A 13,349-nucleotide genomic window follows, 5' to 3' on the forward strand; every position below is an offset into this window, starting at 1 on the left:
GGGAAGTATATTTTTGTAAATGGATGAATAATTGTTTAAAAGGAAATTCTTTTTCAAAAAATTGAACATCGCGACTTATGAAAATTTTGGACTGGACAGGGTCAAAGCACATGTGAGCATGGTGAGTGTGAGAGATACCTAAATACACACATGGGGTGGATCAGGGTTCAAGTTTATTTTTGGTATAAGGTTTAAGCCATGGGTAACAAAGACAACCAAAAACTTTTAGTGTGTGATAGTTAGGAGATCGACCAAATAATTTTTGGTAGGGTGACTCATTATTGAGGATGGGAGTGGGAAGTCGATTAATAAGGTAGACTGCATATTGACAGGCAAAAGACCAAGTTTAGAGGGTAAGGATGCTTCATGAAGAAGGTTTTAGCAGTTTCAAGAATATGACGCGACGTTCAGCTATAGCAACACATTGTGGTGTGTAGGGAGGAGAAATTAAGTGTTCAATGCCATGTTTTTGAAGATACGGCTGAAGACCTATGAACTCACCCCTCCATCTATATAAATTGAAGAAATTTTTTGTTTTGAAGAAATTTTCTACTAAAGGATGAAACTTTGAAAATATTGACGCAACCTCACTTTTATTTTTAAGTGTATACAACCAAGTGTATTTGGTATACTGATCAACAAAAATGCAATAATATTACTTTTTGTCGAGCGATAAAATGGGTGATGGTCCCCATAAATCACTAAAGATAACCTGGAGAGGAAAATTACTGGACAAAGTGAGTTGTTGGAATGACAAACGATGCACTTTATTAGAAGAACAAGCATTACAAAGTTTAAACTTTTCTTTACTAGCAACAACAGGTAAAGAAAATTTCCTCAAAATAAAATTTAAAATTCTAGAGTGGGGATGACCCAATCGATAATGCTAACGTTGAAGTGGGGCTTTTGTGGAGGCAAGGTGAATGGAGGGCTTCATGGATGGCAAACATGGCCACTCATACATTCTATTTTTGTTCCAATCTTGTACCAACGACTTCAGAGTATGCAAGTCCTTCACAACAAAAGTAAAAGGGAAAAATTCAATAGACGTGAGGTTATCTTGACAAAACTTAGCAACAGAGATGAGATTCTTTTTGATTAATGGAGCACAAAGTGTGTCAGAAAGCTTAAAAGCAGATTTAGATGCCTGAATTAGAGTTGAACCAGTATGAGTGATGGGAATTGTTTTACCGTCAGCCATAGAGATTTCTTCAGTTCCTGTATACTCTTAAGGTTGTGAGGTTCGACGGTGACATGGTGAGTTGCTCCAGAGTCTAAAACCCAAGAGTTTCCAGATGATTGCTGCCCAGATGCAAAGGTAGCCTTAGCTTCAAAATGATTGTGCGACTTGGAGCGACAAATATCTGCCGTGTGACCAAACTTTTGGCACAATTGACATTTGACAGATTGCTTAGGTGGTCGCCTGTTTTGCTGATTGTTGGAATTTGATTGCTGATTATTAGAATTCCATTGTCGAGACTGCGATGGTTTCCATGGCTGATTGTTGAAGCGAGGATTGTTCCTGTTGAATTGCAGAGGCGTGTTGGACTTCTGAGCAACAACAACTATGATCATAGATGGTTTTTCCAGATCTTGATGTTTTAGGAAAAGCTCATGATTTGTGAGCTTGTGAAATAATTCTTCAAAGCTCAAAGGAGAGTCTCATGCTCGTATTGCAGCAAAGGTTTCACAATACTCGGGGCCAAGGCCACTTAAAATTTTGACAATAAGTTCATCATCATTGACAGGTGAACCAACAACTTTAAGAGCATCAGAGAGGGAACGACCTCCTGCAAGTATTCTGCAATGGTTTTGGAAGTCTTCTTGGTGTTTTGCAGTTGATCTCGCAAGCTGAAGATGCGAGTATGGCTTTTGTTGGCATAGGCTGTGTGAAGGAGTTCCCACGCTTTGTTAGCAGATAGTGCTGCTGCAACAGTTGGAGCAATTGTAGGATCGACCGATGCCATCATTGCTTTTTGGATCAATTGATCCTGAGAGAACCAGATCTGATAACTGGGATTTGGTGCAGTAAGACCATTTTGGGTAATAGTAGGTGATGGAGCAATTGTGGTTCCATTAAGATGTCCCATGAGTTGATGCCCATTTAGTAGCATTACAAGTTGTGCTTTCCATGTTTAGAAGTTGAGATTACCTTGTAGTTTAATAAGTAACTGAGCAACGGGATTAAACTGTACCACATGAGTAGTGGTAGAAAATGCAGAACCACTGACATCAGTGACATCATTTACTTGAGCCATAGATGAGAAAGATTAAGGAGAATGAAATGGATCTGACTCGGTGGAGCTTATGGGGCTTCTGATACCATATAAAGATTCAGAGAAGGAGATCAAAAGGATAATTTTATTAACTCTGGTAGCAAGCTTTTAAATACACAATATACAACTAACTGGACCTAAAGTGCAGGCCACTATCTGCACATTATCTACAGCTAAATAACTAAACCTAACTATTTGCTAACTCCTCGTGTTCTGTTACGGGGTCTTGGTGGTGTAGTTATAGGAGGTGCCCTAACTTTAAACTCTTTTTCCACTATCTGCACATTATCTACAACTAACTAACTGAAGCTAACTATTCCTAAATATGCTCCAAACATCAGACTTAGTCAAATTGTAACAACTAGTAACAACAACAACAACAACAAACCCAATAGATTCCCACATCGTGGGGTCTGGGGAGGGTAGAGTGTACGCAGACCATACCACTACCTCTAACGAAGTAGAGAGGCTGTTTCCGATAGACCCCCGGCTCAAGACAAAGGACAGTATATAAAAACATCAAAAACATGGAACACGATAAAAAACATAGATACGCCATCCACAAAAATATGCAACACTGCCAAACAAAAGACACCCAAGCCCTCCCACCTATTGACTACAACTCATCCACCCACCTTAATCCTCTATCCTAATGTTTTTCCTCCATACCTTCCTATCCAGGGTCATGTCCTTAGTCAACTGTAACAACTAGTAACAAGAGGTAAATAAAGATAGTTAATAGTATGATGGAAATATTAATTTCAGAATTATTGAACTTCTTAATTTGATTTAGTTTTTCACGTAGCTAATATTATCAGTCCTTTACTTCAAATGTGAATTTTCCTTTCAAATAATGAGTATTTCATTGCTACAGCAGGTGTACAATTGAATCTAAATTTCAAGTTAAAACTAATTTTTGAGAGATTTGGAGATACAGAAATTTTGTCGAATTCACATGGATGGATTTATTTGTTATAAACATATGGGGGAAAAGGAAAGAAATGGGAAAGTAGAAAAGTATTCTACTCTTGAGCATTGGCATGGCAACCGTCACTTCTTATCTTTCTTTTCTTATCTTTTGTTTCTTTGCTTTTCTTTTAAAAATGTTTGGAGTAGTGTTCTGGCTGTCAACATTCTTCTTTTTGTTCTTTTATTATGGTGTTGGGGCAAACAGTCCCAACTTGTTTGAGACATGCATAGTAGTTGTATTTTGGTATTTGGGCAGGGGAAGAGGCAGAGAATGGGCATGCAATTAGGAAGTTGCACCAAACATAAGTGGCAAATGAAAAAAAAAGTTTTGTGGGGAAAATTCTTGTTTCCAAAGAACTGTAACTGAAAAAGAACTAAACTTTGGCACTCGCTGCTTTATTCTAGTGGTAAGAGTGTAATCCATGATGTGCAGGTTAGGCACATCTCACGGGTTCGAACGCTGCCGCAAACAAAATCCTCTTATATAAGCGGAGAAGGGTAGAGGGGCATGCACATTTTGAGAATGAGAAGAGGGATGCAACCATTTTCCATTGAGTTCCAAATCGTGCACCGTTGTCTCTCGGAGATCGGGGTTATCAAAAAAAATAATTTCGGCCGGAAGAAATTACCTAAATAACTTAACAAGGAAACCTAACTAAGCTCCCTTTTCAATTTACCTTTTTGCATAAGATTTGAATATCGAAAATTCAGTAAACTAGTATTTTGTGAATACCCAGGCTATGTTGCATCAATATCTCATTAGTGCATGTCCCTAATGGGCGAAGTGTTGGCCCGCCAAGAAGCCTCAAATCCAAAAGATGGAGGTGGCGGAGATGAGAATGCTACAGTGGACGTGTGGGTGGATTAGGAAAGGATTAGAAATGAGGTTATTCGAGATAAGATAGGAGTGGCTTCGGTGAAAGCAAAGATGAGAGAAGTGAGGTTGAGATGGTTCGGACATGTGATGAGGAGGGGCATGGATGCTCCAATGCGGAGGTGTGAGAGGTCGACTAGGATTCAAGCGAGGTAGAGGTAGACATGAGAAGTATTGGAGGGAGGTGATTAGACATGACATGGAGCAACTTCAGCTTATCGAGGACATGACCCTAGATAGGAAGGTGTGGAGGAGGTGGACTAGGGTCGAAGGATAGTAGGAACAAGTGCGTCACTAGTAGGTAGGAAGACTTTGTTATCCGTGTTCGTAGCTATAGTACTAGTATTATTTTAGAATGGCGTATTGTTTGTTGTATTACTTGGTGAGTCTTGCTTATGGTGTTATTGAGTGTGGTAATTCTATTATATCTTTGTCCTTTTACTATTCCTTTTCTAGATTGTTTTATCTTGAGCCGAGGTTCTATCAGAAACTTCTCTTTCTTATCTCTGAGGTAGTGGTATGGACTTCTTACACTTACTCTCCCCAGATCCAACTTGGTACAAGTGGGAATATACTGGGATGTTGTTGTTGTAGTGCATGTCCCTGATCATATTATTTCTCGACCTCCTTTGCAGCTTGTCTTGCTAAAATCAATTGATGGTGTGGATGTTGAGTGGGTTAAAGAGGTTGAGATGGTTCGGACATATAATGAGGAGGGGCATGGATGCTCCAATGCAAAGGTGTGAGAGGTCGACTAGGGATGGATTCAATTGAGGTAGAGGTAGTCTGGAGAAGTATTGGAGGGAGGTGATTAGACATGACGTGGAGCAGCTTCAGCTTATCGAGGACATGGCCCTAGATAGGAAGGTGTGGAGGAGGCGGATTGGGGTCGAAGGATAGTAGGAACGAGTGCGTCACTAGTGGGTAGGAGGACTTTGTTTAGCTATAATACTAGTATTATTTTAGAATGATGAATCGTTGTTGTATTACTCGGTGAGTCTTGCTTATGGTGTTATTGAGTGTGGTAATTTCTATTGTATCTTGTCCTTTTACTATTCCTTTTCTAGATTGTTTTATCTTGAGCCGGGTTTCTATCGGAAACAACTTCTCTATCTCATCTGTGAGGTTGTGAGGTAGTGGTATGGACTGCTTACACTTACCCTCCCAGATCCGACTTGGTACAAGTGGGAATATACTAGGATGTTGTTGTTGTAGTGCATGTCCCTGATCATGTTATTTCTCGACCTCCTTTGCAGCTTGTCTTGCTAAAATCAATTGATGGCGTGGATGTTGAGTGGGTTAAGGAAATCAAAGGAAATATTTATGACATGGTTGTTGAAGGTTTTCAACTCTTAAGCAGATGGACTGCACGAGTTTGGGAACAATGTGCTTGGAAATTTTCTCGCCCATGCAAGGATCCTGTTCCAGTAGAGTCACATGACATGCCTGCATCATTTTCCGACTATGAAAAGGTTTCATTTTAATTTTTATGTAGCTAATTTCCCTCTTACTTTTGTAATAGTGCATCTCCGTGAAAAATTCTCATTCTCTTTTGCCCCCCTCCCACCCCCCAACACAAAAAAGAAGGAAAAAGAAAAAGAAAAGGATTGAAGAGAGCTACTTCCTCTTTTAATGCCTCTGACATGATTTCTGTGAATTTAATATTTCTTAAATTGAAATGAAGGTAGTACGGTACAATTATAGTGCTGAAGAAAGGAAGGCTCTGGTTGAACTTGTGAGCTACATCAAGAGTATTGGGTCAATGATGCAGAAGGTTGACACTTCAGTGACCGACGCCTTGTGGGAGACAATCCATGCAGAGGTGCAAGATTTTGTACAAAATACGCTGGCGACAATGTTGCGGACTACCTTTCGGAAGAAGAAAGACCTTTCTAGGTGGGAACCATGTCCTCTCTTTTTTTGTTTTTGAAAGTTCGTGTTATCCTCTTTTCTTTTATTAGGTCAATGAAAACATAAGTACGTTCATCCTGGTCAAACTTTGAATGCATGTCTTGAGTGGACTAGGATACAAATTTCCTTTGTTGATCAGCTTATCTTTAAAGCAAAATTTGTTCCCAAAGTTCAACAAAAAATCCTATAAAACTAGTCTTCCTTCTTTTTTATATATAGGCAAATACTTATTTGCCTCCATATTTCAAATATTTCTAAACAACTCCACACTTATTTATCTTTCCACTTATATTTTTTTTCTTTTTTATTTTTCTTTGACTTCTTTTTTTTAGTTTTTCTCAACCCTTAATTTTTTTTCCTTTTGTCCTCTCAAATTTTTTTTTTTTTTATTCTTTTCTCTTTTTTATTTTACTCTATTTTTTTTAGTTTTTCTCCTATCAACTTTTATTTTTTTAAAGATTATTTTCTCTTTTTATTTTTTCTTTGGTTCATTTTTTTCTTTTTCAATTTTTCTCATCCTTTATTTTTGTGTTGTCTCTTTTTTTTTTCCCCTATTTTCTCAACCATTATTTTTTTCCTTTTCTCCTTTCAATTTCTATATTTTCTTTCTCTTTTTTATTTTTTTTTTTTGATATATTTCTTCATTTTTTCCTTTTTCGCAACTTTGATTATTTTTCTTTTCTTCGATTTTTTCTGAACAACAAGTTATGCCTAATGGGCAAGAGTTGACACTACTATATTGTATCTTGATTTATGATATGTTCTATAAATCTTGCCTTATAGGCAAGACTTAAGGACTTTCAAACACCAAGTTACATTTCATGACAAGAGTTGACACTACCACATTGTGTTTTGATTTAGGAGATGTTTTATAACTCTTACATTAGAGGCGAGACTCAGCCCAAAGACTTTCAAACAACAAGTTATACCCCACGGGCAAGAGTTGACACTACCACATTATGTATTAACTTCTGAGATGTTCTACAACTCTTGCATTAGAGGCACGATTTATCCCAAAGATTTTTAAATAACAAGTTACGTACATTGGGCAAGAGTCAACACTATCATATTGTATTATTTACTTATGAAATACTTATAACTTTTGCCTTAGAGGCAAGACTTAGCCCAAGGACCATCAAATAGCAAGGTATGCCCCATGGGCAAGAGTTGACACTACTACATTGTGTATTGATTTATGAGATGCTCTAAAACTCTTTCTTTAGAGGCAAGACTTAGTTCAAGGGCTTTCAAGCAACAAGTTACGCCCCATGAGTAGGCGTTGACACTACCACGTTGTGTTTTGATGTATGAGATGTTCTATAACTCTTGCCTTAGAGGCATGACTTAACCCAAGGACTTCAAACAACAAGTTACGTCTCATGGGTAAGAGTTGACACTGCCACATTGTGTTATGATTTATGAGATGTTCTATAACTTTTGCCTTAGAGGCAAGACGTAACTTAAGGACTTCCAAACAACAAGTTAGTCCTATGGGCAAGAGTTGACACTGCCACATTATGTTTTGATTTATGAGATGCGCTATAACTCTGGCCTAAGAGGCAAGACTTAGCTCAAAGACTTTTAAACAACAAGTTACGCCCTATTGACAATAGTTGACACTACCACATTGTGTCTTAATTTACGAGATGTTTTATAAATCAAGGACTTTCAAACAACAAGTTATGCCCCTTGGGTAAGGGTTCACACTACAACATTATGCTTGATTTATGAGATGTTCTATAACTTTATCCTTTGAGAGTCTTAATCCAAGGACTTTCAAACAACAAGTTACGCCTCATGGGCAAGAGTTATTGTCTCTTGATTTATGATATGTTCTATAACTCCTGCCTTAGAGACAAGACTTAAACCACAAGTTATGCCGTATGGACAAGAGTTGCCACTACCACATTGTGTCTTGATTTATGAGATGCTCTATTAGTCTTGCCTCTAAGACAAGTCTTAACCCAAGAACTTCCCAAAAACACAAGTTACGCCTAATGGGCAAGTGTTGATACTAACCAATTGTGTCTTGATTTATGAGATATTCTATAACTTCATGTCCTTAAATTTACTTTGATTTCAAAGAGAAGAATATCCCTTTGCGGATTATCCAACTTTCTATTTATTAGCAAAATATAATATATGTTGAGAAAAAAGAAAAAAGAGAAGAAAAAAAGATTGGAAAAAAAAGAGAAGAAAAAAATAAAGGTTAAGAAAAAAGAGAAGAATAAAAAATCCAAAAGGAAAAAGAAAAAAATAAAGATTGAGAAAAACAAAAATGAGAAGAAAAAAATAAAAATAAAGTTTGAGAAAAAAGAAAAAATTGAGAAATGATAAAAACAAAAAATAAAATAAAAATAAAGGTTGAGACAAATGAATTAAAAAAAGGAAAAAAAGAGAAATGAAGAAATAGATAATGTTTGAGAAAAAAGAAAAAAGAGAAAAAAATTGTTGAAACAAATGAATTAAAACAAGCAAAAAAAGAGAGAAGAAAAACAAAAGTTAAGGAAAAACAAAAAAGAGAAAAAAAAGAAGAAAGAAAAAAATAGAAGTTGAGAGAGAAATGATCATGAAAAGTGTAAAAACATTTGAGGTGTAAAGGGACAAAAATTTACTTGTACTATATATAAATAGGAAGGAAGGTTAATCTTTAAAGAATTTTCTTATGGGGGACAAAGAAATAAAGCACTCACTATGAAGGCTATAGCATGTAATTTCCTGAACACCCTTCAAGCCCAAGCCCAACTGAGCTTGGACTGGGAGCCCCAATGGGGATGGACCTGGACAATCCTCCCCTCATGAGTTAGCCTTTGGGGTCAAGTTAGGCCCAGGTGTCTTATCTTTACATTTCCAAAATTCTAGAAAAACTATTTTCTTATAAACTTATTTTGAGATGACCCCCCAAAAAAAATTTCATTTATTAGAAAATCAAAGAAAGGTCGAAGTTAGTCCCTGATAAATAAATTGACTGATATATTGCAATATTCCATGGAACTCCACTTAATCACTATGAAAGCTATTCTTGAAGGAGGAGGGACAATTTTGAGTGGTGAAACTCGATAAGGAATAAAATTCTGATGTTGACCTTGAAGAAGATTAAAATAAAGTTTTTTCGGGATAACAATTTAGAATTGAGTACTTTATGCTCAAGGTGAAACGGCATATGGTTCTACTTTGAAATGTTGAAATAGACACAAGCAAGCGAAGAAAAACATCAATTGTTAGATTCAGAAGGGTAAAGTTTCCACATAGTGTTTGGGGATGTATTGTGAAAATGGAAAAGGGTCTATTATACCCTTCAGTTAAGGCTGGCAACGGAACCGGAAAATTCTGTTCCGGTCCGTTTACTCCGTTTCCGGTGACGTTCCGGTACCGGTAACACAACGGGGCCGGTTGGTACCGGTATACTGATACCCAATGGTCCGGAATACGGTTCCGGTGCGAACCATCCAAAAATTCCGGTAATTCCAGTTCCGGTTGACCGGTTCCGGTCCGGCGATGTGAAAACTGAAAACCGTTACTATTTTTTTTTTTTTTAAAATTTTTATCATTTGGATTTTGGAATTGGAATTTTGGATAATAACTTAAACTTAAATAGTATAATAACTTAAACTTATTAATATTATATTAACTTATTATATAAATTTAACTTAACTTAAACTTATTAATATTATATTAACATATTAATATATAAATATAATAACTTAAACATGACTTAAACTTATTAATATTATATTAACTTATTAATATTATATTAATTTATTGTATAAATTATATAAGTTTATATATATATATATATATATATATAAAATTTAAATTAAAAAGAAAAAAATTGTCAAGAACGGTTCATAACTTACCAACTCCGGCATCTCTTCCGATATAGCTCCGGTGTCGTTCCGGTCCGAACCAGTTCCACACCGGTAACCAACGGACCGGTGCGTTGGAAGCAAAAATTCCGGTAACACCGGTTCCGGCGACAATTTCGGTAAGGCAGTTCCGGTACCGGTTCCGATTCCGGTCAAACCGGTCCGGCGGTACCGATTCCAGTTCGTTGCCAGCCTTATCTTCAGTTTTGGAAATGGTTCTAATATACCCTTCTTCGACCTTTCGGCTCCCTTCCCATCAACCTATAGGCTCTAAAATACCCTTCTCATCCCCTATAGACTCTATCTTACCCTTTCCTATAAAAGACACTTTAAAAAAATTAAATTAGTATGTTCATTTAAACGTGTCAGTTTCTTATTGGTTTGAATTTTAATTAATTAAAAACTTATTAACCCCCAAATCCAATCCAGATCCCACTTAAAAATTACCCGACTCAGCGACCCAAATCAAACCCAGTGACCTGAATCCTAAGCTATCCATCATCTGCAAGTCACTAAGCTATCCTTGATTTGGAAATTTCAAGTTTGAAACTAAAATGATATGCAACAAACTCTTTATCACAGTAGAATTAGACTATACAAAGCATTGTGAAAATAATTACTTTAGAGAAACTCCTTGTAAGTGTGCTGCTTTGGAGGAATTCAAGGCTGCTTGAGGATAAGAATTGTCAAATCAATATTACCAGCTAAAATAGTCACAAAGCCTAAGCATCAAAGTTCACTGGAAGAGCAGTTAGTGCAACATAAAACCATTCAAAAGAGAAAAGGTGAGAAACTTGTTCCTAAGAAGCCACCGCAAGCTTGTGATACCATTCGGAGCAAGAAAGAAGAGCTGTTTGTTCGATCTGCAGCAGCAACAAGTAAAGCAAATTTTGCGGAGAAGAAGTGCAAGCTGGAACTCCATTGTCAAATTGCTTAGTGTCCTGAAGATGATGGACAAAATGATGGATAGCTTAGGATTCAGGTTGTTGGGTCGGGTAAATTTAAGTGGGATCTGGGATTGGGTTTGGGAATTAGCAAGTTTTTAATTAATTAAAATTTCAACCAATAAGAAATTGACACGTATTAAATGAAAATACTAATTTATTGAAGTGTCTGTTAAGGAAAAGGGTAAAATAGAGCCTATAGGTGGATGAGAAGGGTATAGAGCCTATACATGGATGGGAAGGGTATTTTAGAGCCCAAAGGTGGAAGGAGGGTATATTAGAACCATTTCCAATACTTGAAGAGTATGTTTGGCCCTTTTCCGTTGTGAAAATGATTGGAAAACAAGGGAGCTACACACGTTGGTTGAAGGGTGAAATTTACAAGAAAGTAAAAGGAAGCCAGAGTGATGTAAGAACTGCACAAACTTTAAGCTCGGGTCAGTCATGGAAAAACAGAGAAAGGAAAAAAAAATGAAATTGTACCGTGTAGGGTGGTTAAGATTATATTTTACAAGTGATTTTGGTTACTAATGGGTAAGAAGACCATGGGGGTTTGTCGGATTAGAAATTTTGTTCTTGGTCCTTTTTGGTCTCTGTATACTTTGTTTGTGTTGGGTATTCCATGCCTCAGGATTATGCATTGCTTTTTCATTGAGGAACATTTAATTTTCTACATGAAGCCAAAGAGACTGTTTCTCGAGCATCAAACTCAGCATACATAATAGTTCTTTAAATTGGAATGCGTTGTTGTCTTACCTCTTTTCGAATAGGAATTGATTCGATCTTATTATTAGAATATCCAGATACATAACTGATTTGGATACTTGGATTTGGTCTAATTATAATCCGTCTAATCTCTAAATGCTTCACATTTTTCCATTGTTGTCAGGATTCTTTCTGATATGAGAACACTTTCAGCAGATTGGATGGCAAATACTAGTAAGCCAGAGACTGAAATGCAGTCATATCAGCATAGTGGTGAAGAAAGCAGAGGGACCTTCTTTTATCCAAGGCCAGTAGCACCAACGTCTGCTCAGGTTTCCTTATATTCGTGATTTGGGATCTCAATGTTCTGAAGTACATTTCAAGTTCAAATTCTCATTATTGGTGAAAAACATATGACAAGCATAAATGATGTATCTATATTCTTATTAACTCAAAATACTGCTCTGGTGGAAGTGCTTCTTTAATAATTTGTGGTCTCTGATCTCATCTGAATACTTGAGACATGTGACACAAGTGACTTAAGTGGCCAAAGTGAAAGTTTACTGCTATTTCTCTTTATAAGCTTCATTGTCCTTATACATGCATTGTCATGATGTAAGTAATGGAGGATGGGAGTATTCCGTTGCTTACCTAATACTTAATTCTACTAGTCAGGATTATAAATTATTTCGCCATTCTTTGATTAATTTGCATTTAGTGTTTCACATCCATGATCTGAAGTATCTTTTTCAGTACTATATTACTCAATTTTTCTCAAGATAGAAGTTAATTTTGAAATCAAACTTGTAACTTTGAATCTCGTTGTGTAGTGCTTTTTTTCCTCTATAAGCTCTTGCCAAATTGATAGCAACAAGCCAAATGATTCTGATGGAAAGTGATTATATCAAAAAGAGAAATACATCAAAAGGGTAACCTTGGGTAACGGGTATACTTATGTTACTCATATCAATGCTTGACTTTTCCCTTTTGTCAGGTCCATTGCTTGCAGTTCCTCATATATGAGGTGGTTTCTGGTGGTAACATGCGGAAGCCTGGTGGTATTTTTGGAAATAGTGGTTCTGAAATACCTATCAATGACTTGAAACAGCTGGAGACGTTTTTCTACAAGCTTGGTTTTTTCTTACATGTATTAGACTACACAGGTATCTTTCTATACTGTGTTATTTATCTCCTTTAAGGCAGACAAACATTCATGATCTTTCATATTAATATGCAAGTTAGGTGTAGAACTGTTGGTGATATTGTACTTATATAGTTAAAGTCATTTGCTACAAGAGCATATGAGTTCTTCTGTGTCATCTTTCTGTTCTTCATATGCCACTGCTTTATGTTTCTCCACCTGGCTCCTCTAACACTATTTTGAGCATATAACAGTGTTTATTTTGTAATATATCTTCCGTTGCATAATCCAATTTCATGCTCCCTGCAGCTACCCTAGGAACTTTGACAGATCTTGGTTTTTTATGGTTTAGAGAATTCTATCTGGAGTCTTCTCGTGTTATACAGGTATTTGAGTGTGAACTTGCTTGATGATCTATTTCTTTTGCGTAGTTAAATTCTTACTTGCTAGAATTTTTGGTGTTGGTATGTATATCTATGGATTTCAAATTCAAAAGCTAAAGAGGTCCTTCTCAATACATATCAATATCCATTTATTCCTTTCTTATGAGTTGACATCGGGACGCTCCCTAATCTTAAAATCTTAAAAGTTGTGTTAAAAAAAAAAAAAAAAATAAAAAAATTTACAGGAAAGACTTTGCCTAGTTCTTCTTAAGCTGTCATG

At 36.4% G+C, this 13,349-nt stretch overlaps 1 protein-coding gene across 1 annotated transcript in view; it reads left to right on the plus strand.

Moving 5' to 3' along the window:
• LOC107867875 (protein PIR) overlaps positions 1–13,349 on the plus strand; it is a 69,130-nt gene that overhangs the window by 16,043 nt on the left and 39,738 nt on the right. Inside the window, exons 13-17 of the mRNA XM_016714342.2 lie at positions 5,376–5,591; positions 5,804–6,015; positions 11,730–11,877; positions 12,540–12,708; positions 12,996–13,072. Of these exons, the coding sequence (XP_016569828.1) occupies positions 5,376–5,591; positions 5,804–6,015; positions 11,730–11,877; positions 12,540–12,708; positions 12,996–13,072 (822 nt within the window). The remainder of the gene's footprint in view (positions 1–5,375; positions 5,592–5,803; positions 6,016–11,729; positions 11,878–12,539; positions 12,709–12,995; positions 13,073–13,349) is intronic.

The sequence above is a fragment of the Capsicum annuum genome, chromosome 4 (genome assembly GCF_002878395.1).
Source record: "Capsicum annuum cultivar UCD-10X-F1 chromosome 4, UCD10Xv1.1, whole genome shotgun sequence".
In the NCBI taxonomy this organism is placed as follows: domain Eukaryota; kingdom Viridiplantae; phylum Streptophyta; class Magnoliopsida; order Solanales; family Solanaceae; genus Capsicum; species Capsicum annuum.